Below are 23,170 nucleotides of genomic sequence, written 5' to 3' on the forward strand. Positions count from 1 at the left end.
TGATAAATAAACAAAAATAAACAAACAGCATCAAAGCAAATTAAATCAAAATGATTATTATTAGCGTAGGAACTCTATAAATAGCTAAAATCCTGTAAGGATTTACCTGAATACTAAAAAGGCTGAAGTCATTGAAAGTTTAGCTAAAGAAGAATAAGTCGAATAGTAAATGAAATGCTTTGAAAAAATGTTTTTAAAATGATATCGACTGAAAAACAAAACGCAAACAAATAAAAACTTTAAAATCAGTTTTAAAAAGAAAAAAAAATGTTTTTTGCTTGTTTTTTTTAAAGTAAAAAACAAAAAATGAATCAAAGATTTTTTTAAAGATTTTTCAGAGAGGCAGTGAACAGTTTAAACAAAACAGATTCTCCGCTTTGAGTTTGAACTAAGACCAGTTAGCCAGTAAAGTCAATTTCAGATTTTGTGTTCAAACGTCTTCATTTTTTTAACCGTAGCGTGTCGTAAAAATGATTTTTTACCTCTTCCTGTCCCGTTTTTAAGCTTTCTTTAACTCTGTTGGACAGTTTGGAGGTTAACGTCTTTAAACCTGAGCAGCGCTGCCCCCTGCTGGACGGTCCTGACGCGACCATGTGGCGTTTGTCTCCCTCTGCAGCCGGAGAACCTGCTGCTGGCCAGCAAGTGTAAGAACGCCGCCGTGAAACTGGCCGACTTCGGACTGGCCATCGAGGTCCAGGGGGACCAGCAGGCGTGGTTTGGTGAGTCGCTCGCCGGAGAGTCTTCCTTTGGTTCATGTAAAAGACAAAAACTGGTGTTTTTATCCACCAAACCAAAGAAATGATCAGAAACCAACAAGAAGAGATTTTAGTTTAACATTGATAGTAAACATTTAGTAGAAATCCAGCTCATCTTCCTCGCTGCACTCAAAATGAGGATTGAAATTGTTATAAAGAAAATGTATTTTTATAAAACATTCTATTTGGTCAAATCTTCTCTGATTGACTAAAATGTTGTTTCTGTGTTTCAAGCTCCACTGATCAACTTTTGACCCGTTTTCAAAAAACCTGCCTCGTTTTCTAGGACATAGTTTCTGCAGAGCAGTAGGAGTTTATTAGAAATTTACCTCTAAGGTGTGGGCGGGGCAAGTTTGTGGCCCCGCCCAGTGAACCTTCTACATCACAAATAGGATCTTTGTCAAATTGCCTTTTTCCTGCTCCAGATCAACGACCATTTGGATAAATAAATCCTCAGAACTGCAGATTTGAGCTTCTTTTTCCTCAAACTGCGCCTGAAGGTGGCGTCTTTGTGCCTGCAGGTTTTGCTGGAACTCCCGGTTATTTATCCCCGGAGGTCCTGAGGAAGGAGGCGTACGGCAAACCTGTGGACATCTGGGCATGCGGTAGGTCTCTGCGGCGCCGCCGCCTCCCTCGTGGCGTCTTGTGGCTCAGACCCAGGCTGTGCTTGTGCGTGTAGGTGTGATCCTCTACATCCTTTTGGTCGGGTACCCGCCGTTCTGGGACGAGGACCAGCACAAGCTGTACCAGCAGATCAAAGCCGGAGCGTACGACGTGAGCCTCGTCCTCTCTGTCACTTCACATCGAAGCGTGTTCTGATTCTGACGCCAACGTGGGCGCGCTTTAGTTTCCCTCCCCAGAGTGGGACACGGTGACCCCGGAGGCGAAAAACCTGATCAACCAGATGCTGACGATCAACCCAACCAAGAGGATCACGGCTCAGGAGGCGCTGAAGCACCCGTGGGTCTGCGTAAGTCTAGAACACGGCAGGAGGCGGAGTCTAATCAGACACACACCTGACCACCGCCGGTTCTGGTAGATCTTTGGTAGAATCCACTGGAACTCGGTCATTTCTGCAAAAATATCTTGAAAAAAATGTAGGATCTAAAAATCCAACTTAATAATGGCTTAAAAAAGAAAAATATGACATTAAATAAACACTTGAAGAACAAAAATCACTTAAACATTCAAATAAAGACCAAAAGAAACTAAAATAAAATATTTATGGAGGAAAAATCAAATGAAAAATTAAGACGAGGATTATGGTGTCAAATATGACTTAAATTAAAGCCGTGAGCTGAATGTTGTGGCTCAGAACCAGCCCTCGCCACACCCCTCCATCCACCATCGCCGCCCACATTTGGCGAGTCAGAACTATTTGTGACAAACTCACGTAAAATCCACTTTTTTCAAAATAGCAACCTTTCTGTTGGTTTTATCTCCATAGCAACCATTTTATGTTTTATTCGCGAGGGGAGACCGGACAGATCGACGTGAGGTTCAGAAGAATCGGAGAAGGAAACTTTGGAAGTTCCTTAGCAACAGTTTTTTTTTTTGCTAACTACGCCCACATTCCAATTTCTAATTTCCAATATATCCAATATCATATTATTTAGTTCAGCTCTAGCCTGGGATCCATGCATTATATTTTCAGAATTTTTCAGTGAATTTTGTGTGAGTAAAAGGAGAGCGCCACTTTTGGGTGCTTGCTACACGAACAAAATTTAAATCTACAACATCTAAGTGCAACATTTTTTCCCTAATTGCTTCCCGACGAGAGGTTAGAAGACGATGATTAAAATTCCCAGATTGAGTTTTTGTTTGTAGCTGGTACTAAAGTTGTTGTTTTTTTATTCAAGATGGCGGCCTCTTCCCAAGGGGCGGAGCTTGACCAAACTCGAGGGCTTGTTGTAGATTTAAGATGGGAACATGTGTGAAGTTTCATGAGAATCACTTGAATAAAAGTTTATTTTATCATATTGCGAGAAAACATGAAAATCACAGAATCTCAAACGTTGCCATAAAATGGCCGCCAAGTTGTAAGTCTTTTGGCCATCCCATAATAATTTCAAAACTTCCTCTGTATCTCCCCAACAAATTTGTTTTGGTTTCATTCGTGGATTTTGAAATAGTTTTTTTCTCTCCATAAGCGATTTTTTTTTTTTCCCCAATCTGTATTTTTAGGATTTGGTTTGCCATGATGTCATCATCCTGGGGGGGATTGGGGGTGGGGCGTTCACTATGCCAAAAATACATTTTCACCAGGTGCCAGGTGTGTGCTAAAACTGGAGACTTTTCACAAATGTGGTGCATCACATATTTTTACTCAAAGCTCCAGAATATTTTCCAATCTAATGGCTGCAGTCGGTGAGCGCCGCAGACCATAATAATCTGTAATAAAACCAAGCGACAAATGAACAATGACTCATTGAGAAAATGTGATGAGTCATTGTTCTCTTCATCCTTTCCAAGAGGAGTCAAACCTTCCAGTTATGGAGAGAAGAAGCTGAAGATGGAGAATGAAGCCAAAGTTCTCCATCAAACTCAATGAGACGAATCTGAGAGACTTCAAGAAAATCACTGAAAGATTCGGATGTTCACGTTTGAAAGTCATCTTCAGTAGAAAAAAGAGCAGAAATGAATAATGAAAATAACTTCTATTCATTTTAAAGCTTAAATATCAGGACAACAAACATTCAGAACAATGATGAAAACTCTGAATTTAAAGGTTCATTTTTCACAGATTAGTTTCGGCGAGAACATCAGATTCTCACAGCAGCCGGTGATATTTTTAACCGGCCTCTGCAGCCCAAAGGCTGTGATTCACTTGGTTGTTTTTTCGGGACGCTGATTATTATGAGGATCTGTTGCCATGGAGACGACGTTTGTTCCTGCTGCTGAGGTGAAAACAAAATGTTAAGTTTGAAAGCAACGTTTTCTAAACTGTATTTGGAAACTTCAACATTCAAATCCCCTTAATGCCTGAATTTATTTCCAGACATAAAGAAAAAAAATCACATTTTGGTTTTAAATAGAAGCTGGATTTGGGTGATTCTGGAGCAAAAGTGGTTTGTCGCATACTTGCCACTACAGGCATTAAGGGGTTAAAAAATGTTAATCAGGGCTGCCGTCCATATTTAATTTATTAAAGGGTCATGGCTGCATTGGACCACTCCGCCACACTTTGGACATGATGTGCTGTTAGATCATTTTTAGAAGATTTAGTTTGAAATTACCATAGATTCAAATCCATAATGATCAGGTCAGACGCTTCACCCCTTGGTCACTGAGCTGGTGAAAGACGAGGGTAAAATAGGTGGAAGAAAAACAATTTGTGTTTAAAACATGCTGAGAAAGACAATAAAATCCTTCAAAAGCTGACTGAAACACTCAATCAAATCTGAAAATGAAGTACTTTTAATTTGTTATGAAGAAACGTGGAACTAAAAATACAGGATGTTGCTTTAGCAAACGTAAGAACACTGAAAAAATGTTAAAACTGCAAAGAGATGAGTGTAAAATGAGATAAAATGTGTGGGAAACTCAAAAAACAGAAAACATTTAAACTATAAATAAATGCAAAGCATTAAAAAAATCCAACAAATCCCAAAATGACATAAAAATCTGACTTCAATGTCAATTAACTGACTGTTTTGGTCCTTTTATTTGAGCTTTCTGAAGTTCTCTCCATCAGAACCAGCTCGGTTCTATTCTGTTTCTCCCAGGAGTCGTGGGTTCCTCAGGAGCCTCAGCGTTGATGTGGAGCCAAGTTCCTTCACAGCTCCAGCCCACAGAAACCTGTCAGCGCGGCTCCTCTGTCGGCTTTATTTTCAGCCTCTGCCTCTGTCTCCCTGCAGCAACGCTCCACCGTGGCCTCCATGATGCACCGGCAGGAGACGGTCGAGTGTCTGAAGAAGTTCAACGCCAGGCGGAAACTCAAGGTTCGGCCTTCTCCCACTCCCAATCAGCTGGTTATTGATCGCGGCGCCGCTCCTTCAGAGATGTTCTCTTGCAATCAAAACAGAAATCTTTTCAAGTTCAAACACATTTAAAAATGGAGCCTTTCAATTTTCCTTTAGCTCAAATCCTGATGTATAAAAAAACTTAATTTACATTTTCTCTTAATTGGTTAGAAATTAATTATATTTCTGTAAACAACATTAGCTACATTTGCACTAATATGTCAGATTGTTGCTAAAACTTGTTGCAATTTTTGCAGCAAAAGGAAATAATCAGTGATTAGCGATAAAGCTAATATTAGCTAATATTAGCTAATCTGACGCTAATAACCAAACTTAAGCTCTGTCAGAATTCCCTCTTTACTCCCTAAACCCCTAAAGGACCATACTGCGGGACTCTCCTGTAGAGTCCTGGATTCCAACAGAATTCGGTCACATGGTCACTATTTTTGTTTTACCTGGAACTATGACGTCGCCCATTCGAAAAGTAAAATCTAATCAATGTGAACATGTTATGAAGACTGTTTATGGATACATACATTTACTTATTTTTTTTGTCGAATGGCAAATTGTTCAAACGCAATGCATTGTGGTCTATATTCATACATCTCGTGAGCATTGATGCGCTCTAGCTTTTCGCAGAGACTTCTGGGAAATTTCCGAGGCATTTGGAATAGTAGATTCAGACACCACAGAAAATAGAGAACGCGCTGTAATCTGTACTATGTAGTGAAGGAGTTTTGACACAAACGTGGTTTAGCTTAAACATGTTTTATCATGCTAGCACGTTAGCTAATGCTAACTAAAAGGCAAAGTGGCAGATTGGTTTAAGAGTCCCAAAATCCACAAATTTGCTTAATTAGGTTACTGAATGCAATCTAATGAGCTCAATTAGAAAAAAATAAAATGTATCTACATCACTACGGCTGCCCCTTAAAAAGCTGGTTTGGACACCACGACCTCCTGATGCCCCACAGTGGAGGTAGGAAGAATCCAGACAGAGGGGTAGAAGAAGAATTCAGATTCTGTTTTAGTCTGATGACGGAAATGTTTTGATTGGTGATTGAGTCCAAACACTTAACAGTGTGAACATATAAATACGTTTTTTCAAAATGACATTTTTAATTTTAAAATCATCCATTTTGATCTAGTTTAAATTGTTCTTGTTAGTATAGTTTTGTTTTTCCACTAACAGATGTATTTATAAGTAAAGCCAAGATGGTTTACTGCTTCCTAAAAACTCTTCTCCTCCTCAGGGAGCCATTCTGACCACCATGCTCGTCTCCAGGAATTTCTCAGGTGAGAAGATGAAGGCGAGGAAGAGGAGACGACGACATGCCTCTGCCTCCTTCACACAGAAACGAATTGATCTTAGGATCATTTTTAAATCGCAACAAAATCATTTCTGGATCCAAAAACATTCATTTCCACCTGATCTGTGCGGGAAACTGCCCAATCAGGCGACATTTTCTGTGTAAACGAGACACCTCCTCCATACGCCGTACCACTCCCCGCCGCACCACTCCCCGCCGCACCACTCCCCGCCGTACCACTCCCCGCCGTACCACTCCCCACCTTACCACTCCCCGCCGTACCACTCCCCACCGTACCACTCCCCACCGTACCACTCCCCTTCCTGTTTCATCAAAGTCATGCATTTGCACCAATGTCAGGATTTTTTGTTTTTAAGTTTTTATATTTATTACAGTGTTGTTTTTGTTTACTCATTTTTAACTAGTGACTTTTACAATTTATTGCTTGTTTTTTTTAAATAAATGTTTGTGGCAGGGTTGATAAAATCAATCAATCTGAATCGATCTACGCCTAATAGATCAATAAACAATACCAAAATATGGATCGATTTAGCACATAAAGCTAATAAAGTCCGCTATCTTGATGCTAACGTTTGGGATTTTCCATTGGACGGCTAATGCTAACGATCGGTCGACCTAAACATACGTTCCTGATTAAATAAACGTCTTTAGAAACTCACAGGCACGACTTTTCCTAACTTCTTTTTTTTTAGAAAATATTTTTAAAGTAACAATTTGTGGTCAAAAACAGTTTTTTTGCTGATACTTTCTTCTTCTTCTGGAATAAGGTGTAATGCTATAGCGCGATCGCCACCTGGTGGCCAAACTGAAATCAATTTTAGAATCCATATAACAGCTAGAAACAATCTCATAATTTCACTAATACATGTTACAGCATGTGAACTGTATCAGATTAATGTGAAAATCTTCAAAACATATATAGAGATTATTAATGTATTTCTAAAAAAATGTGTCTAAATGTGTAAACTCAAATTTGAATCAATTCTGGAAATTATGGATACCCAGCCCTAATTTTTGGTGCTGTTATACTTACATTTTCATAAAGTTTTTATTTTAAAACATTTTTAAACGATTTAAAAATTTTGCGCTAGCTATTGTTGTCTTTATTTTGTATGTAGGCTATGTGTTCATCTTTCACAGTTATTAAAAAATATGTTGGAGTTTACTGAATATTTTAGCTACATGCTAACGTTTTTGGCTAATTTGTTATCCACTGTTTTTTTTTAGGCTAATTTAGAGTTTAGCTTCTATTTTAGCTACATGCTAACGTTTTTGGCTAATTTGTTAATTACTGTTTTTTTAGCCTAATTTAGAGTTTAGCTTCTATTTTAGCTACATGCTAACGTTTTTGGCTAATTTGTTAATTACTGGGGTTTTTATTGGCTAATTTAGAGTTTAGCTTCTATTTTAGCTACATGCTAACGTTTTTGGCTAATTTGTTATTTACTGTTTTTTAGCCTAATGTAGAGTTTCTGTTTTAGCTACATGCTAACGTTTTTGACTAATTAAGTCGTCTGAAGAATTTTAGGCTAATTTAGAGTTTAGCTAGTATTTAAGCAACAAGCTAGGTTTTTTGGCTAATTTGGAGCTCATATTTAAACACACTATCTGTTTTCTGTTTTATCAGGTCTTCATCGTAAATTAGAAATTCTTCTCAATCGACCAACCTGTATAAATAAATGTTATATAGCATAAAAGTATAAAAAGCCTTCTTTTAGTATTAAAACTCATCAGATGCTGAAGCTTTTGCTGAAAAAGCGACACAATTTACTGTAATTTCTGAAGGGATTTGCTGAAAAGGCAAAAGCTGTTTGCAAAATGTTACATTCTGATCAAAGACTGGAAATGTCGTTAAAGAACTATTAGCTACTAATAGCCTACAATTCCTCAGTAAACTGAATTAGCCAAAAACATTAGCCTGATGCTAAAATACAAGCTAAACTGTAAGTTTATCAGAAAAAACCCAGTGAACATTTCACTGTGGACCCCATTTGGTCTGGATCTGGGTCCCTACGCTAACTAGCTGCCCGGCGGATAGCGTAGACAGTTGGCGAGCTCCGCTGCCCAGCGAGCCAGACTACTGAGTCCCCACTGATGGGGTCACCATGGAACCCGCGGACAAACCCACGTTGGGCCCACCAATTCGGCCCAAAGGTAAACCGTATGGGGTCCACATTGCAATGTTTGCTAATTAGCTGAAAACGATAGCATGTTGCTAGAATATTGGATCAAATCCATTTTTTTTAATTACTCTAAAAGATAAAAACATAACCTATGAATATATTTAAAGACTTGTTGATCTACTTAAAGTTTTTAAATTTGAAGACTTTCTTGTTCATTACCAATGGGGCATATTTTGCTCAATATTTCAAAAACTATAAAGTTTATAAATACCAAAATTACAAGCAGTCACGTCCTGAACGAGCTGAACGTTTTGATACCAGATTGATGAAATCACTGAAAATGTGATTGAGTTTTTATGTGTCTAAGGGCAGGGATAACCAGTCTTAGTTTTTAACTATTGTTCATATTTTGAAGCCCAATGAGGCAAATTCTGATTGATTGTGATTTTGGGCTATATGAATAAAATTGAATTGAATTGATGAATCACTATAATGTGAATGCTGACTAAGCATTTTTGTCCTGTATTTTATCATACATTTAATTTCCAAAATTACCCAATAATCAAACATTTCAAGAGAAAAGTATCAATCTTAGCAATAATTACTCTGTATTGAATTATAACCCCATTTCCCATCATCACCCACGATTAGTCTTCAAAGCAGAAGACTTCAGGTCTTCACATCAAAGACGACCTTCATTTAAAGTCACTTTAGGTGGTAAATGTTTTCGTCTGAATGAAGGAAATTCAGATTCTCACTGCAGCGGTTTTCAGACGTGTCATCCTGCAGAATCTCACAGAACAATCCGGCTCTCGTCTCTGGTTCTGCTGTGTTTCAGTCGGTAGGCAGACCACCGCCCCCGCCGCCGTCAGCGCCGTGGCGGGAACCACCGCCGGCATCGTGGAGCAAGGTAACCCCGCCCCCTCCCGCCTCTGATCGGAGGTCAGTAATCTGTCATTAATCTCCTTCTCCTCCTCCTCCTGCTCCTCTGCTCCTCACACGGTTGCTAAGGTGAGATGCTCCTCGTTTGTCACCAGGGGAGGGGCTAAAAATGAGGGGTGGTTTCATCCATCACCCCGTCAGTCGTCTCCATGTCTTCTTCTTCTTTGATCTTTGAACTTCCTGGTCAATCCGGCCCGTCAATGAGCTCCGATAATCCCCCCAGATTAACCAAACCCATTATCACACACCTGCCCCCCCCTCTCCTCCTAATCCCGTCATTCTGCGCCCTTCTGCTCATCTGTGTGTGAGTCTGGATTATATCACGCTTATCTAACGCTCCGGATCAGATCAGCCTCCAGAGATTTGAGTGTGAGAGCCGGCGCCTGGTGGGGGGGCTTTTTCCCATCTGTTTCCCTCCCGTTCAGGTGCAGGTGCTGGGGGGCGGGGGGTGTGTAAGGGGCGGGGCTTGTTTAGCCGTAGAGCTCGCCGGGCGTGAGCAGATGTGAGAGCGGAGCGGCTCCCGAAGGCGTACGATGTGTAGTCTGCCGTCTGACGGGGTGTCCTTCTGCCTCTCCGCAGCAGCCAAGAGTCTCCTCAACAAGAAGGCCGACGTCAAGGTGAGCCAAACCCCGCCCCCTTTCCACCTTTACCCTCCGAACACCTTCCGCTTCATGTCAGTAACAGTGAAATAATTTTTATCTGTATTTTATTGAAGTTTTCATTTGTTCTTCATCATGTTTGTTAGAATATTTAAATTTAGAGAAAATTTATGTCCAAATAAATTAAATGCTCATATTTATTTAAATACATTTTTAAGATCCAGTGTTTGTGTTCTTTGATTTACTGTAACTTTTTAACCATTTACAGAATAATTCCAGTAGATTTTGAAGGAGAAAAGCGGCTCGAGACGCTTTTCTCCTTCAAAATCTACTGGAATAATTCTGTTAACCACTCAAAAGTTATGGTACGTTAAAGATTTTGTGTTTAAGTGTTACAGAAGACGCCTCAGGTGTTAATAAAAATATGAAAAAATCCTAAATTTTCTATTATTTTGTTCGATTTGATGCAGACAATTACGCAAAAAATTAAAAAAGAGGAAAGAAAGCATTCTAGTATGAAGTTTTATCTGATTTCTAAATAAAAGTCCACACATTTCAGTTGAAATAAAATGAAATCTATATAACCAGATGATATTAAAATGAACATCTTAGTTTAAAATTAGATTTTGCTGCTGATTTCTTTAATTGGATTGAATAGCAGGAGAGCTGCTCATGTGGTTAGCCTCCTAGTGGTTACTCAGTGAACTGTCTGCTTTACTTTTTAAACTGCCTTCAAACAGGAAGTTGGGAGGCGGGGCTTTTTCCCTCCGGTCTTCCTTTTTTGCAGAAATATTCTGAGTTTTAGATCAGTCATCGTGACAGAAAGAAGGTTTCAGATCCGACATTTTCTCCAGTTTTTTGTTTTCTTGGATTTTTCCAGCAGGAACGTTTTCTTTTCTCATCGCAGGAAGGAAAATGATGAACTGATTGACGAGCTCCTCTCTAAAGGAGGGAGTTCGGGTTCCTCCGGTTTGGATCTGCTGGATGTCTGCAGACATTTATCACGGTGTTTCCGATCGGAGCAAAGCTGATTTGTTCCGTCTCTCCCTGAATGTTCAGCCTCTCGAAGGAGGATTGATTCGAACTGCAGGACGGCTTCATCCATCCCACAACTCAATCAAACAACACTTTCCCACAAGTTTCTCATCCCCCCAAAGTCTGGAGCCACAAATCCACATGACAGGACTTCATCTGTTCTGGGAATCTTTCCTGACGCTTCAGCCGTCGGCTCCAGTCTTAGAAGCTTTCCATGTAATCCCAGGATTGGGAAATCTGCTGGAAATCTTGAGGAGGAACACTTGAAGCTTCACCTGATCTGGAAATTTAAAATCTGAGGAGCCACTTTGGAGACGCATTTACTGACTCAGTCGTGGAGGGAAAAAGTATTTATCAGGTTCTGCTAAAACGCTCTCCCGGTGAAGAAATGGAACCGCAGTTTGGTGCCCTGATGACTTCATTCTTCTTCTTTGTGCTCAAAGTCACCGTCAAACTAAAACACAAATAAAAAACTTAAATGCAAATTTCAATATAACAAATTAAGTGATCAAAAACTGAAAATGCGTACCTTGTTGGCCTCATTCACCCAAAAAAAAGAGAGCAGGAGAACTTCTCCATCCAGCTTCATAACTGTTGAAACGTCTTTTCTTCTCCGTCTTTTTCTCATGTTTGTCTTAATTATCTCAAATAAAAAGCTGAGTTTGGTCTGAAATGTTCATCACAGAAACACTTAAAGAAGTAGAGCATAAAAATAATCCAGGAAATCAATGTTTGACTTTTTTTCTTAAAGATTTTGTTTAAAAGAGCAAAAATGTAAAATTTGGTTTGTAAAATGGTCAAGAATTCTGTACTTCACGGACTTTAAAAAGCTTTTCTATCCTACCTGTATTAATGTCACCTGTTTGATCTGCAAAAAGAGATCTGTCCACACCCTGAAACAGACAGAAACCTCTCCACTGTGACCAAAGAGCTGTCGAAGGACACCAGGGTTGAGATTAGGGTTTTAACGGATCTCAAAACTCACGGTTCAGATCATTTTTCAGATCAGTAAAAAGTAAAAAACAGGGAAAAATACTGATGTAAAAGCCTACAATTACTCTTTTGAAAAGTTTCAAGCCATATATTTGATAAAACATATATACTATACATATATATACTACCATACTAGTACTTGAAAGCATAAATATACTCTCACATATATTACATCACAACATTTGCTCATTCAGGAATTATTTATAAAAACAAAACATCTTTGAACTTTGGACACAAACAAACTGAAACATGTCGTTTCTGATGATGTTTTCATGTCTTCAGACCAAATCTACAAAACTGGAGAAGAAGAATGTTTGAAAATAGTTTTCAAATGACCAAACCCAGAACCAGAACATGTCCAGACCATCTGAAGTTCTGCAGAAACCGTCTGGAGGGTCAGGAGCAGGTCATGAAACCAAAATGTCCCTCTTTGGTATGAAAACCAAGAACACCAGACCTACTGTGAAGCATGGTGGTGGGAGCATCATGGTTTGTCTCCAATCGACTGATCTGTATGAAGGATGTATGGAGAGACTTTGGTCAGAAACCTCCTTCCATCAGATGTAACAGTTGAATCTTCCAGCTGGCCGATGAGCCCAAACGGATCGCCATGGCAACGAGGGAGTGTCACTGTAAATAGTACTCCAAGATTCTGGACCAGGTCCCGTCTCTGGACCTCAATCCAGTAGAGGATCTGTGGAGGGAATCAAAAGTCGCCCAGAACATCATGACTGTCGAGGAGATCCGCATGGAGGAATGGACCTAAACAGCAGCTCCTGTGTTGGAATCTGGTGAAGATCTGAAGGAAACCTGCAGGGTTACAGTTTGACTGATCAAATCCTTGTTTTCTGCTCCACTACACAAACTCTGGATTCTTTGTTCTCGTTCCGTCTCCGACAGTTCAGGTGTTTTTATGACGAACGTTTCAGACCAAACTCTGAGCGGGAGAATCTCTCTGACAAACACCTTTCCCTCCGTGTGAAGCTGCTCTCCTGAAAAAGATCTGATCTTTATTCAACCAGGAACAAATCCCTTTGAGATCCACTGATCGCTTTTCAAAGGAGTCCTGGACACAGACATGACATGAAATAAAAATACATAAAAAATAACCAAATATGATGAAATCAAACTAATGAATCAGTTAAAAACAGACTCAGGTGAGTGATTTCATCTCCAGGTAACTAAAAAATCATCAAACTGAGACAAACTTATGAGCTTTGAAAGCTGAATTGTTTTTTGCAGGAAAGTTAAAGTTTTCCTTGCAAAAGTTTAGGAATTTCAACTGGATTTTTTCTGCAGAAAAGTATTGATTTGAAATTGAGATTTTAGATGAAATCCAAAAAGATTCTCTTTAACTCGATGTCTTTAGTGTGAATTTACTTTGAGAGAAGAGAAATGTAGCCGATAAATCTTAGTGACCTTCAACCCCCTCATGCCTGCTTTATATCCATTTATTAAAAACTAATCTTCGGTGTTTTTTCATTTGAAGATGATTCTAAATCTTGGATTTAAGGATACGTGAATTATTGAGTTATGTGGTTGATGTTCCGTCTTCGATAAAGATCTTCATGACGGGAAAATGATTCCTGCAGTGAATCCGCTTCGTCACAAACCTCTGCAGGATCTTTAACCTTTAATGATCCTTTAGTGGATTTCTGGACGTAAATTCAGGTTTAGTTTTATCTTCTAAGTCTAAAATCAAGCAGACGAACCGGCTCTGTGGTCACACCGCAAACGGAAACGTCCTCCGCTGCCGGATCGCGCCCTGCAAAGATCCTTCCGGCGTCTGGTCTCCGCTTCAATCCTCACTGGAAGTTACGCCAAGACCTACAAAAAATCCAGTCAGTTTTCAAAATATAAGCATTTTTTGACATAAAATCCCACGATTGACAAATGCGATCATATTTTGAGTGTAGAGATGAAGATACATTGTTGTTGGGATTAGAGACCAGAGACCGCCATCCCCACAGAATGTCCGTTAGCGATCCGTTCTCGTCAAATACACTTCTGATCGTAAACATTTATTCAAGAACACTGGAGTATTGCTCAACATAAAGAGTTTTTTTAATCCAGAACAGACTGTGAACTTTCATGAGGACCGTCACTCTGTCTCTAAACAGAGTGAGTCTCCTTCTTCATCAGGTCATCTATCCAGAATGTTCCGGTTTCATCCATAATAAACACTTCCTGGATGATAATTATCCTTCCAGATGATTAGGATGTTTTTGAGTCAGCTGATGGCATTTCTCCATGCAGGCTCGCTGTATGCTTACGTTTAAGAAGTTCAAAGAACAATAAAAACACAGATAAAATGTTAAAACAATTCCAGATAAAATTATAAATTACATAAAAATCATTGAAAAATCAAAGATGAGCACAGTCTCCTGCTCTGGATGTCAAATTAATTGGAGCTGTAAATAAAGTGAAGCGGATTCTAAGTGGATTCCCCATGTTATGTGATCCTGGTTTAAGTGATAAATCAATGAATCAAAGAGCAACAGTCTCACTTCCGCGTTGAAGCTTGTTTGAAATCAAAATTGGAGCCAGATTAGTTCCTCAAGCTACCACTAGGTGGCAGGTTACGCTATTGTAAATAAAACCATGTTCTTTATAGCTCACCTGGTTAAATAAAGGTTAAATTAAAAAAAGAAAGAAGTCGTTCCTGTGTACGCCCATATTAAATAGTCCATTTGAAGATTAACCCCTTAGTGCCTGTTGTCTCAAACAGACGACAAACCAAATTATCCATAAAAGGAAATATAATGTCACATTTACACAAGTGAATATCTTTTTTTATATCTGTGAATAAATTCAGACGTTAAGGAGTTAAAGATAATATTTTATCCAATAAAAATGGAGCTTTGATTGACAGCGCACCTTTGAATCGACCTGCCTAAAATGTTTGGTGATGTCACATCCTGTACCAGCAACAAATCTAGGATGTTCCCTCACTATATCAGGATTCATCTGTCATGGTCTCCGTTTCACAGATGTTCTTATTTAGTGCAGTTTTCTTTTTAAACTTTTTAAATGTATCCTTTAATTTTACAGTGTTCTGCGTCCTGATTGGCTGTAGAGCCCTGTCAATCAATCTCCTGTAGAGAACAAACTCCTTCAATCACGATCGGATCTGTTTTTGTTCTATAATGGACGGAATTTTCTATGAAGAGAGTTTAAACAATAAAAGGACGAATCTAGAATAATCTAGAATTATTAAAGTGAATTTCATTGTGAACTATTTTAGAACAGAACAAAACTAACCTGTTAAACTGACTCACCTGAACTGAACGTTCAATAAAAGTGTCTCAAATACATTTTACGCTCATTATTATTTAATTCTGTCATAAAAACATTAACAATCACTGAAATAACATGAGACTGATCGTGTGAAAGTTCAATAAATCCAATAAATGTCATATTTTCTCCCAGACAAAATAAAGAACATAAATTAATTTCTTTAACATTTAAGTGTAATTTCCGTTTTAAATGTTTATCAAAACCTTTGGAATCTTGACATTAATATCTTAAAGTGGACCAATAGTGACGTTATTGGATGTTTCACTCGAGTTAATGATCAAGTAAATCTGATAAATTTGCTGCTGATGAACATAAAAACAGGAAAGAGTTTTCATAAAAACACCAACAGCTTCCTGTTTTCCTTCATGCGCTCTTCCCAGTCTGAGGTGTTCTTTAGTCTCTCGTTTCTTTGGTTCCATAAATCTTCATAGATCTTCATAGATCTTCATAAATCTTCATAGATCTTCATAGATCTTCATAGATCTTCATAGATCTTCATAGATCTTTCGTCACGTCTGCAGAATCTGCTTTGGATGGAAAGAAGATTAAACGTAAAGATCCTTGGAGCCTAAGATTCAGACTTGTCTCCTCAAACATGGACTCAGAGGATGTCACATCTTCAGATGATCTTCATGTTTCAGTTTCAGAAGACAAACAAGGTTGATTGAAGCTCTACAGTTTGGGTTTTTGAGAACTTCCTTCTTCAGATCAAACCCGTCCATCCTCCTCCTTTAACATCTGCATCTTCTTCCTGTCTCCTTTCCTCTCGGCGTCCTGCTGCTAATCTCAGATTATTCCCCTCCAGATGATTAATCCCTCATTACATAATCGCAGCCTCAGCTGCTCCGTGACGTCACACGGCGGCGCTGGAGGCCTCAGAGCGGAGCAGAAAGCAGGACTTGAAGGATCGGTTCTGGATTCGTGTCAAACCCGTCCGCAGCAGACGGAAATGTTCTGATAATTTCAGTTTAATCCACATTTACTGTTGGAACCGGAGACCAGTCAGGGCCGTCTTTTTATTCAAATAAAGAAATATAAATGTTTTTGTTGTTTGGGAGGGGTTCTCGTGCCTGTCCCAGTGAAGAGGTCGCGTCATATCATGATCAGAACCTTAAAACGGGTCTGGAGATCTTACAGATGAGAATCTGCTTGAGGAACGTTGAGGTTCCTGTTTTTTAAGGAAAAGGCAAAGTGTTGATTTTTTTTCCCATAAAAACATCATCTTTCCTGCCTTTTATTATTCATAATTAAAGTTTAAAGTTTTAAAAACTGGTATTCTGCTAGTTTTTTAGGCTGTTTTGGAGTTTAGCATTTTTGTCAGCTACATGCTAGCTGTTTTGGCTAATCTAAGTTTTTATTTATTTGTTTATATATTTTTAGCTTTTTAGGCTAATCCGGCATATAACTACTATTTTAGCTGGCTATCAGAGTCAGCATTTTCAGCTATCTTTCAGCTTTTGTTCCTAGTTTTTAGGAAGTTAAGCTATTTTTTCAGCTACATGCTAGCTGTTTTGGCTAATTAATGCTTTTCTTTTTAATTTGTTTTAGGCTGTTTTGGTGTTAGGCTAATATTTACACGGTAGCTGATAATTTAGGCTTTTTTTCTATTTCAGCTACATGGTAGCAGTTTTGGCTAACCTAAGTTTTTTTGCGTTTTTTTTTTTTTTTTTGGCTAAATTGGCATTTAGCTAATATTTTAGCTGGCTATCAGCTTTAATATTTTCAGCTATCAATTTCAGCATCTTCAGCAGCTAAATTCATCTGACAGCAGTTACACATTATACAGGAAATGCTATATATCTGGTTCACAATTATGTTTTTAAAGTTTAAAAACTGTAGCTTTAGAGTGTTCATTAAATGTTTATCCTGTTATATCTGCGACCTCAGGTGTGTTTTGGATTCTGACCTCTGATTGAGTTTGACACTCCTGATTTAGAGTTTCAGTTTTAACAGATTTGAAGCTTTTTCCACCTGCTGCCTGATAAGCCCCGCCCCCTGACAGACGCAGCATGACCTTCTCGTCTCCTCATGTGGTTTCTTAAAGGTTCCTTTGGAATAATGACACCTTTGAGTGCTGCGTCGTGTGTGTTTAAAATCAAAGCAGCTCTTATTTTAGCCAAACAATTTTCATAAATAAAAAAAATAAAAACGCTCCAGCCGGACCCCCGCTGATGAACAGCCTCTAGAATCAAATCGAGCCTGGAACCGCTTCCCTTCAGAGCTTAGATTATAAACGGAGCTTTAGGGTTTCATATGCAGAACAAAAATAGTCCATTTGAATTTTAAACTCTGACATGTTAACGTTTTCTCTGAGCAGAAAATCTGGTTGTTTGTCAGTCCTGTGGCCAGCAGATGGCGCCGTTTCCTGAAGTCCTTAATGCCGTCTGTGTTTCTCTCACAGCCACAGACCAACAGCACCAGGAACAGCATCGTGACCAGTCCCAAAGGCAACGTCCCCTCGGCTGCACTGGTATGCTGCGTCTGCGCATACCTGTATGTGTCTGCGTTCATCTGCATGTTTGTGTCTGCGTGTTTCTGCCTGTGTCTGCGCATACCTGTGTGTGTCTGCGTTCATCTGCATGTTTGTGTCTGCGTGTTTCTACCTGCGTCTGCGCATACCTGTGTGTGTCTGCATTCATCTGCATGCTTGTGTGTCTGTGTGTTTCTGCCTGCGTCTGCGCATACCTGTGTGTGTCTGCGTGTTTCTGCCTGCGTCTGCGCATACCTTTGTGTGTCTGTGTGTTTCTGCCTGCGTCTGCGCATACCTGTGTGTGTCTGCGTTCATCTGCATGTACCTGTGTCTGCGCATGTCTGCATGCTTGTTTTTCTGCCATGTTTTTATAGAAGTTGAAAGTGTTTTTGATGTTTTTTTTAGATAAAATCACTAAACTACAGCAGAATAAGAATCAGTATTTTTCGAAAACGTTGAAGCTTCATTTCATTTTTTCATTTAACCCAAATCGTCATCGTTTCCTCTCATTTATCGGCTCTTTGATTTGGTCAAACATTCTGTGACGTTTCTACAGATCATCTTCACTGATCTTCATCATCATGGTCCTTCAGGAACTCCTGTGTTTACTCCTCTTCCTCACACCTGACCTCTGACGTCCATCCCTTCAGTATAAACACTCCTCTCTTTTCTTCATTCTTCCTCCAGGAGCCTCAGACTACAGTCATCCATAATCCAGTAGATGGGACTAAGGTACATCCACCTGTCCTCCTTCATCCTTCGTCCTCCTCTTCATCAGTCATCCTCGTCTTCCCTCCGTTTCCTGGATTCTGGCGGTTCTCTCTCTTGGTGTTTGTGTGCATGACGGTCTTCATGTTCATGAGTCAGGCTGGAAGCTGACGGCGCCGCCTGTGGACCGCACCCGGAAGTACAGCTGATGGAGCCGTGTTGTGGATTTGTGTGATCCGTCGGATCCGTTCCTCGTTCTAGAGCATGTTCTCGTGATGCGGTACGCTGCTGTAGCGTCTGTGGTCTTCACCTTCTGGTTTCTGTGATCTGCAGGAGTCCTCCGACAGCAGCAACACCACGATTGAGGATGAAGACGTCAAAGGTACGGAGGCAGAACTTCCTCCTCTTCTGTTCCTTTCAAAGGGTGAATAAAAACACATCAGAGAGAAAGAGAGATTCCACTAATGTGGATGCTGCCATCTTGAGGTCAAAAGTGGCATCACCACAAACTCTGATTATTGAATAAACTTTACTAGTAACGGATGAAGAACAATACAAACTCACAAGCGCCCTCTCTGTTCAGACAGTGGTACTGCATGCTGCACACACTGTCTTTTCTTTGTGGTTTTATGTCACATTTTAACACAAACTAAAATATAAACAAACATGAAAAACATTAAATGTTAGATGGAACGTGATGGCATGCAGTACATGTGTAATTTTTTAAATAAAACATTAGATTTTGTCCTGGACATTTTTGGGTTGCTTTGCCAAATCTTGCAGTTGCCATAGCAACCCCTAGCTACCACCTACTGGTGCCCCTGCAGGGCTACTCTCTGGTCTCCTTCATTTGCAAACGCGCGACTTAAATAGTGTTTATAAAGTAGAGCTGCCACGATTAGTCGACTTATTGACTATTAAAATAGTCGACGACTAATTTGATAGTCGATTAGTCGTTACTTTATTATATGAAGTCAGAGTGGAGTAAAATTGAAAGTTATAATGGTATTCTGCTAGATTTATGGACTACTTTGGAATTTTTTATGGTTTTTTTATGCCATTTTGGAGTTTAGCTAATATTTCAACTACATGTTAGCTATTTTGGCTAATTTCGGAATTTTTGTTTTTTAGGCTAATTTGGAGTTTAGCTAATATTTGAGCTACACGCTGGCTGTTTTGGGTAACTTAAGATTTTTTGTTTTAGTTTAATTTAACTATCAGCTTCAGCAATTTCAGCCGTTAACTTCAGTGTTTTTAGCTATCAATTTCAGCATCTTCAGCTGCCACATTCAGCTTCCAGCATTCACACTAGCATTATCACAGCTAATGCTATATATCTAGTTTTTAGTGAGTTTAAAGCTAATGATGGTTAAGATGTGAGCTTTACATCCAGTTTGTGCATGACCCGATTAGTCGACTATTGAAATAATCGTTTGTGGCAGCAGTACTGACGGTAGAACAGCTTTGAGGAGGAGATCCACAGAAATGACAGAGAGAGAGAGAGAGAGAGGGAGGGAAAGAAGCAATCCGAGCGAGTTAAGCCCTCCACTCTCGGCGGGAGAGGACAGAAAATCCCGTCTGAAGAGCTCCGACAAGAATAGAGCCATGAGCTCAGGCGGGCCGGCGCGCTCCGCCGGGCTGTGATGGGAGCGCATGGAGCTGGACGCAGCGCCCGAACGCACCATGGGGGGTACGTCCGCCACGGGGGGAGGCGGGCCACAGCCGGCTCTCCTCTGAGACTTCCCGCCGCCGCTGCCCTCTGACCTTCTTCCTGTTTCCTCTCCACAGCTCGCAAGCAGGAGATCATAAAGATCACGGAGCAGCTGATCGAAGCGGTGAACAACGGAGACTTTGAGGCTTACGCGTGAGTCCGCCTTCTTTTACCGCATTCACGCCGCGGCCAGCCGGCCGGCCAAGGAGGCATCGGCGCCGCCAGCAAGAACCAATAATCTGATTGACGTACAAATGTGTTGCATTAAAAGATTAAAGAGTAATCACCATCATTGTTTTATCCCCTCCACTCACCAAATAATTAAGAATAATGCTGGGGGGGGGGGGGTGATGGAAAGCCATTTCCACAAAGATGAGCAGATCAAAAGTAATCAGATTCCAAATCCGATTAGCAGCTGAAGAAGGGTCCAGAACCGACCCGGCGGTACATTATTTTAGAGCAGAGATGGATCAACGGGAACATCTAGAGACGACCTGAAAACCTGACCTGCAGGACGACAGGTGATGCGTTTGCTGTTTCCGTCACTTCCTGTTTGCTTTTCAGGAAAATCTGCGACCCCGGCCTGACCTCGTTTGAACCCGAGGGTCTGGGGAACCTGGTGGAGGGGATGGACTTCCACCGCTTTTACTTTGACAATCGTAACGTTTCACTTCCTCTCAGTTCCTTCTCTCCAACGAGATACATCACTAGAGATGACGAGCTAGCTTGTTGCGTACGCAGAGTTGGACGCCATATTGGAACCGTATAGATGGTAAATGGGGTATACTTCGGACCTCCTCCGAGGGCCCAAAGCGCTTCACAGTCACAGACCCATTCACACACACATTCACACACTGGTGCTGGCTCCGCTGCCGAACACTGGCGCCAACCTCCCACCAGAGGACATTCGGGGTTCAGCGTCTTACCCAAGGACACTTTGACACAAGGGCGGGAATCGAACCCGCTCACTTCTGATCAGGAGTCGACCGCCCTACCACTGCACAGACCGAGGAGTCTAACAGTTTGTATTAATGTTTGTCTGAGTGTAGATTCGAATAAAATCACAACCATGCATCAGGTTTCATATATAATAATCTATTTATCTTTGAAAAAGTTTGAAATATCGTTTATTGTTCCATTTTATACCAAAACATTATCACCATGACCTAAGAATTATTACTTCATCATCAGAGTTTTTTCCTTTTTTTAAAATCAGACCAAAATGAATCATTTTATGGTCGTTTTCCTGGTTCTGCCAAACCGTCTCGTTGTTTTTATACCATTCCAATATGGCGTCTCTCTTTATGGATCACGCCTGCGTGTCGTCTCCAGTGACATTAACCTTGTTGGTTCTGTCTCGCCGTGGGACGGCGTTGAGCTGACGGGCTGTTTCTCTGTCAGTCCTTTCCAAGAACAGCAAACCCATCCACACCACCATCCTCAACCCCCACGTGCACATGATCGGGGAGGACGCCGCCTGCATCGCCTACATCCGCCTGACGCAGTTCGTGGACAGCCAGGGCCGCCCGCGCTCCAGCCAATCGGAGGAGACGAGGGTGTGGCACCGCAGGGACAGCCGGTGGCAGAACGTCCACTTCCACTGCTCGGGCGCCCCGGCGGCGCCGCTGCAGGGCTGAGGTACCGCCGCACGCAGGCCGACGGACACGCCCACCTGCTCACGCAGCCGGGAGCCCAACAGGAGAAATTCTGAAACACATAAATAAAATCTAAAATTTCTACTGAAAATCTGTCTTAAATTAGGAAAAAATGTTGGTTAAAATAGAAATTCCTTATTACTTATAACTTACTATTGCTTATTACTACTTATAATCGGAAATAAAATGATCAAAATTACCAGAAAAAAGTTGAATTTCTTCAAAATATAGAAAGTTTTAATAGTTGAGTTGCATCTAATGTCAAAGAACAAAAGTCAGAAAAAAACAAACTTTTAATTCTTGGACAGAAGTTTGAAATTTAAAGAAAAATACTTGAATTTCTCGTCTGACAGTTTTAGGGCTCCATAAAAAAAGAGAATAATGTCGTATACCAGAATCAAGCAGTACATTTATGTTTTAAAAAAATGTAATTTTACAAGGAGAAAGTTGTACTTTTTTTAAATAAAATATTACATTTGGCTTTTAAAATGTTAATAAGGAAAATCAAAGAATCCCTGTTTATTTATAGTGAAGACAATTCAAAACAATCCGTCTGTCACTCTACTCATATTATACACATATATTCACATTTTTTGTAAATGTTCAACTTTATTTTCAACTTAAACTTTTCTACTTTTATCATTATTTTACAACTTTTTTCTGTATATAAATATTTACAGCAAGCGTGTAAATATTAGCCTAACTCCAAAATAGCCTAAAAACTTTTTTTAAAAAGTAGCTAAAATATTAGTTAAACTCCAAAATGGACAAAAAAGAAAAAAAAATAGCCAAAACAGCTAGCATGTAGCTAAAATATTAGCCAAAAAAATCTTAGTGAATGCCAAAATAGTCCAAAAAGCTATCAGAATGTCAATTTTTAAAACTGTAACTTTTTAACATAAAACAAAAATACCTCTTTAAAAATATTTTTAAAAAACAACTTTTTTCTTTGCGGAGCGCAATGTGCTTCCGTAGAATTCAACAGTCAAAAAGTTGTTGGCACATTTTACCTGTAGATGGTTAATTTTGCCACTAGGTGTCACTAGATCCCAAGAACTGATGCTCCACGTTGAGAATGTGAGTTTGTAGCAGATCTGATCGTTGTTACTTCCTTTCCAGGAGGAGGAGTTAAGGCTGGGAACAGTCTGATCTAGGAGGCGGAGCCGGCGCTGAGAGAGAGGTGCAGGTGGATGGATGGAAGGTGGGTGTAAGGATTTTGGGACTGCTGTGGCCCCGCCCCCCTCCCAGCGCTCTGGACACCCACCTGGCTCTTCTCTCTCTGTGGTTGGAGCGGACGCCGGCGCCGTGGCGAGGAAATCTTTCCGCCGGCGTCTTTCCTTCAGACTGTACACCTGGAGGATGCTGGTCCTCCGGTCTCCCCCCCCAGATATAAAGTTCTAGTCCTGATCCCGGTGTTCTTCTGGCTGGTCTGTGGTTGCACCCCCTCAGCTGTACATCTATGAGCCTCTGAACCCTCTGTTGTTTTTTAATGGCGGGCATGACCCCCCCCTGTGTTCTGAATGTGAATGTTCCTGTGGCTGTTTCTCTGCACGACTTTGCTGGATGGAACCAGGAGAGCCCCGCCCCTC

The 23,170-nt window shown here is 40.3% G+C and overlaps 1 protein-coding gene and 1 long non-coding RNA gene across 3 annotated transcripts in view; one reads left to right on the forward strand and one right to left on the reverse strand.

Annotated features, from left to right (window-relative positions):
- LOC112163512 (calcium/calmodulin-dependent protein kinase type II subunit beta) overlaps positions 1 to 23,164 on the forward strand; it is a 46,678-nt gene extending 23,514 nt beyond the window's left edge. The window contains exons 11-25 of one of the 2 annotated variants that reach the window (XM_024299942.2): positions 617 to 719; positions 1,277 to 1,360; positions 1,435 to 1,529; positions 1,603 to 1,725; positions 4,613 to 4,696; positions 5,971 to 6,013; positions 9,010 to 9,081; positions 9,693 to 9,730; positions 17,439 to 17,507; positions 18,195 to 18,239; positions 18,549 to 18,597; positions 20,004 to 20,079; positions 20,491 to 20,585; positions 21,328 to 21,564; positions 22,701 to 23,164. In XM_024299942.2, coding sequence (XP_024155710.1) covers positions 617 to 719; positions 1,277 to 1,360; positions 1,435 to 1,529; positions 1,603 to 1,725; positions 4,613 to 4,696; positions 5,971 to 6,013; positions 9,010 to 9,081; positions 9,693 to 9,730; positions 17,439 to 17,507; positions 18,195 to 18,239; positions 18,549 to 18,597; positions 20,004 to 20,079; positions 20,491 to 20,585; positions 21,328 to 21,563 — 1,212 coding nt within the window. In that variant the 3' untranslated portion in view covers position 21,564; positions 22,701 to 23,164. The remainder of the gene's footprint in view (positions 1 to 616; positions 720 to 1,276; positions 1,361 to 1,434; positions 1,530 to 1,602; positions 1,726 to 4,612; positions 4,697 to 5,970; positions 6,014 to 9,009; positions 9,082 to 9,692; positions 9,731 to 17,438; positions 17,508 to 18,194; positions 18,240 to 18,548; positions 18,598 to 20,003; positions 20,080 to 20,490; positions 20,586 to 21,327; positions 21,565 to 22,700) is intronic. The other variant, XM_024299943.1, reaches the window with a different exon arrangement.
- LOC118599470 lies at positions 21,006 to 21,841 on the reverse strand. The gene is made up of 2 exons (XR_004948847.1): positions 21,782 to 21,841; positions 21,006 to 21,633 (listed from the first exon to the last, which is right to left on the reverse strand). It is a non-coding gene; the product is annotated as an uncharacterized LOC118599470 (long non-coding RNA).
- Positions 23,165 to 23,170: the final 6 nt, after the last annotated feature.

The sequence above is a fragment of the Oryzias melastigma genome, linkage group LG12 (genome assembly GCF_002922805.2).
Source record: "Oryzias melastigma strain HK-1 linkage group LG12, ASM292280v2, whole genome shotgun sequence".
In the NCBI taxonomy this organism is placed as follows: Eukaryota; Metazoa; Chordata; class Actinopteri; order Beloniformes; family Adrianichthyidae; genus Oryzias; species Oryzias melastigma.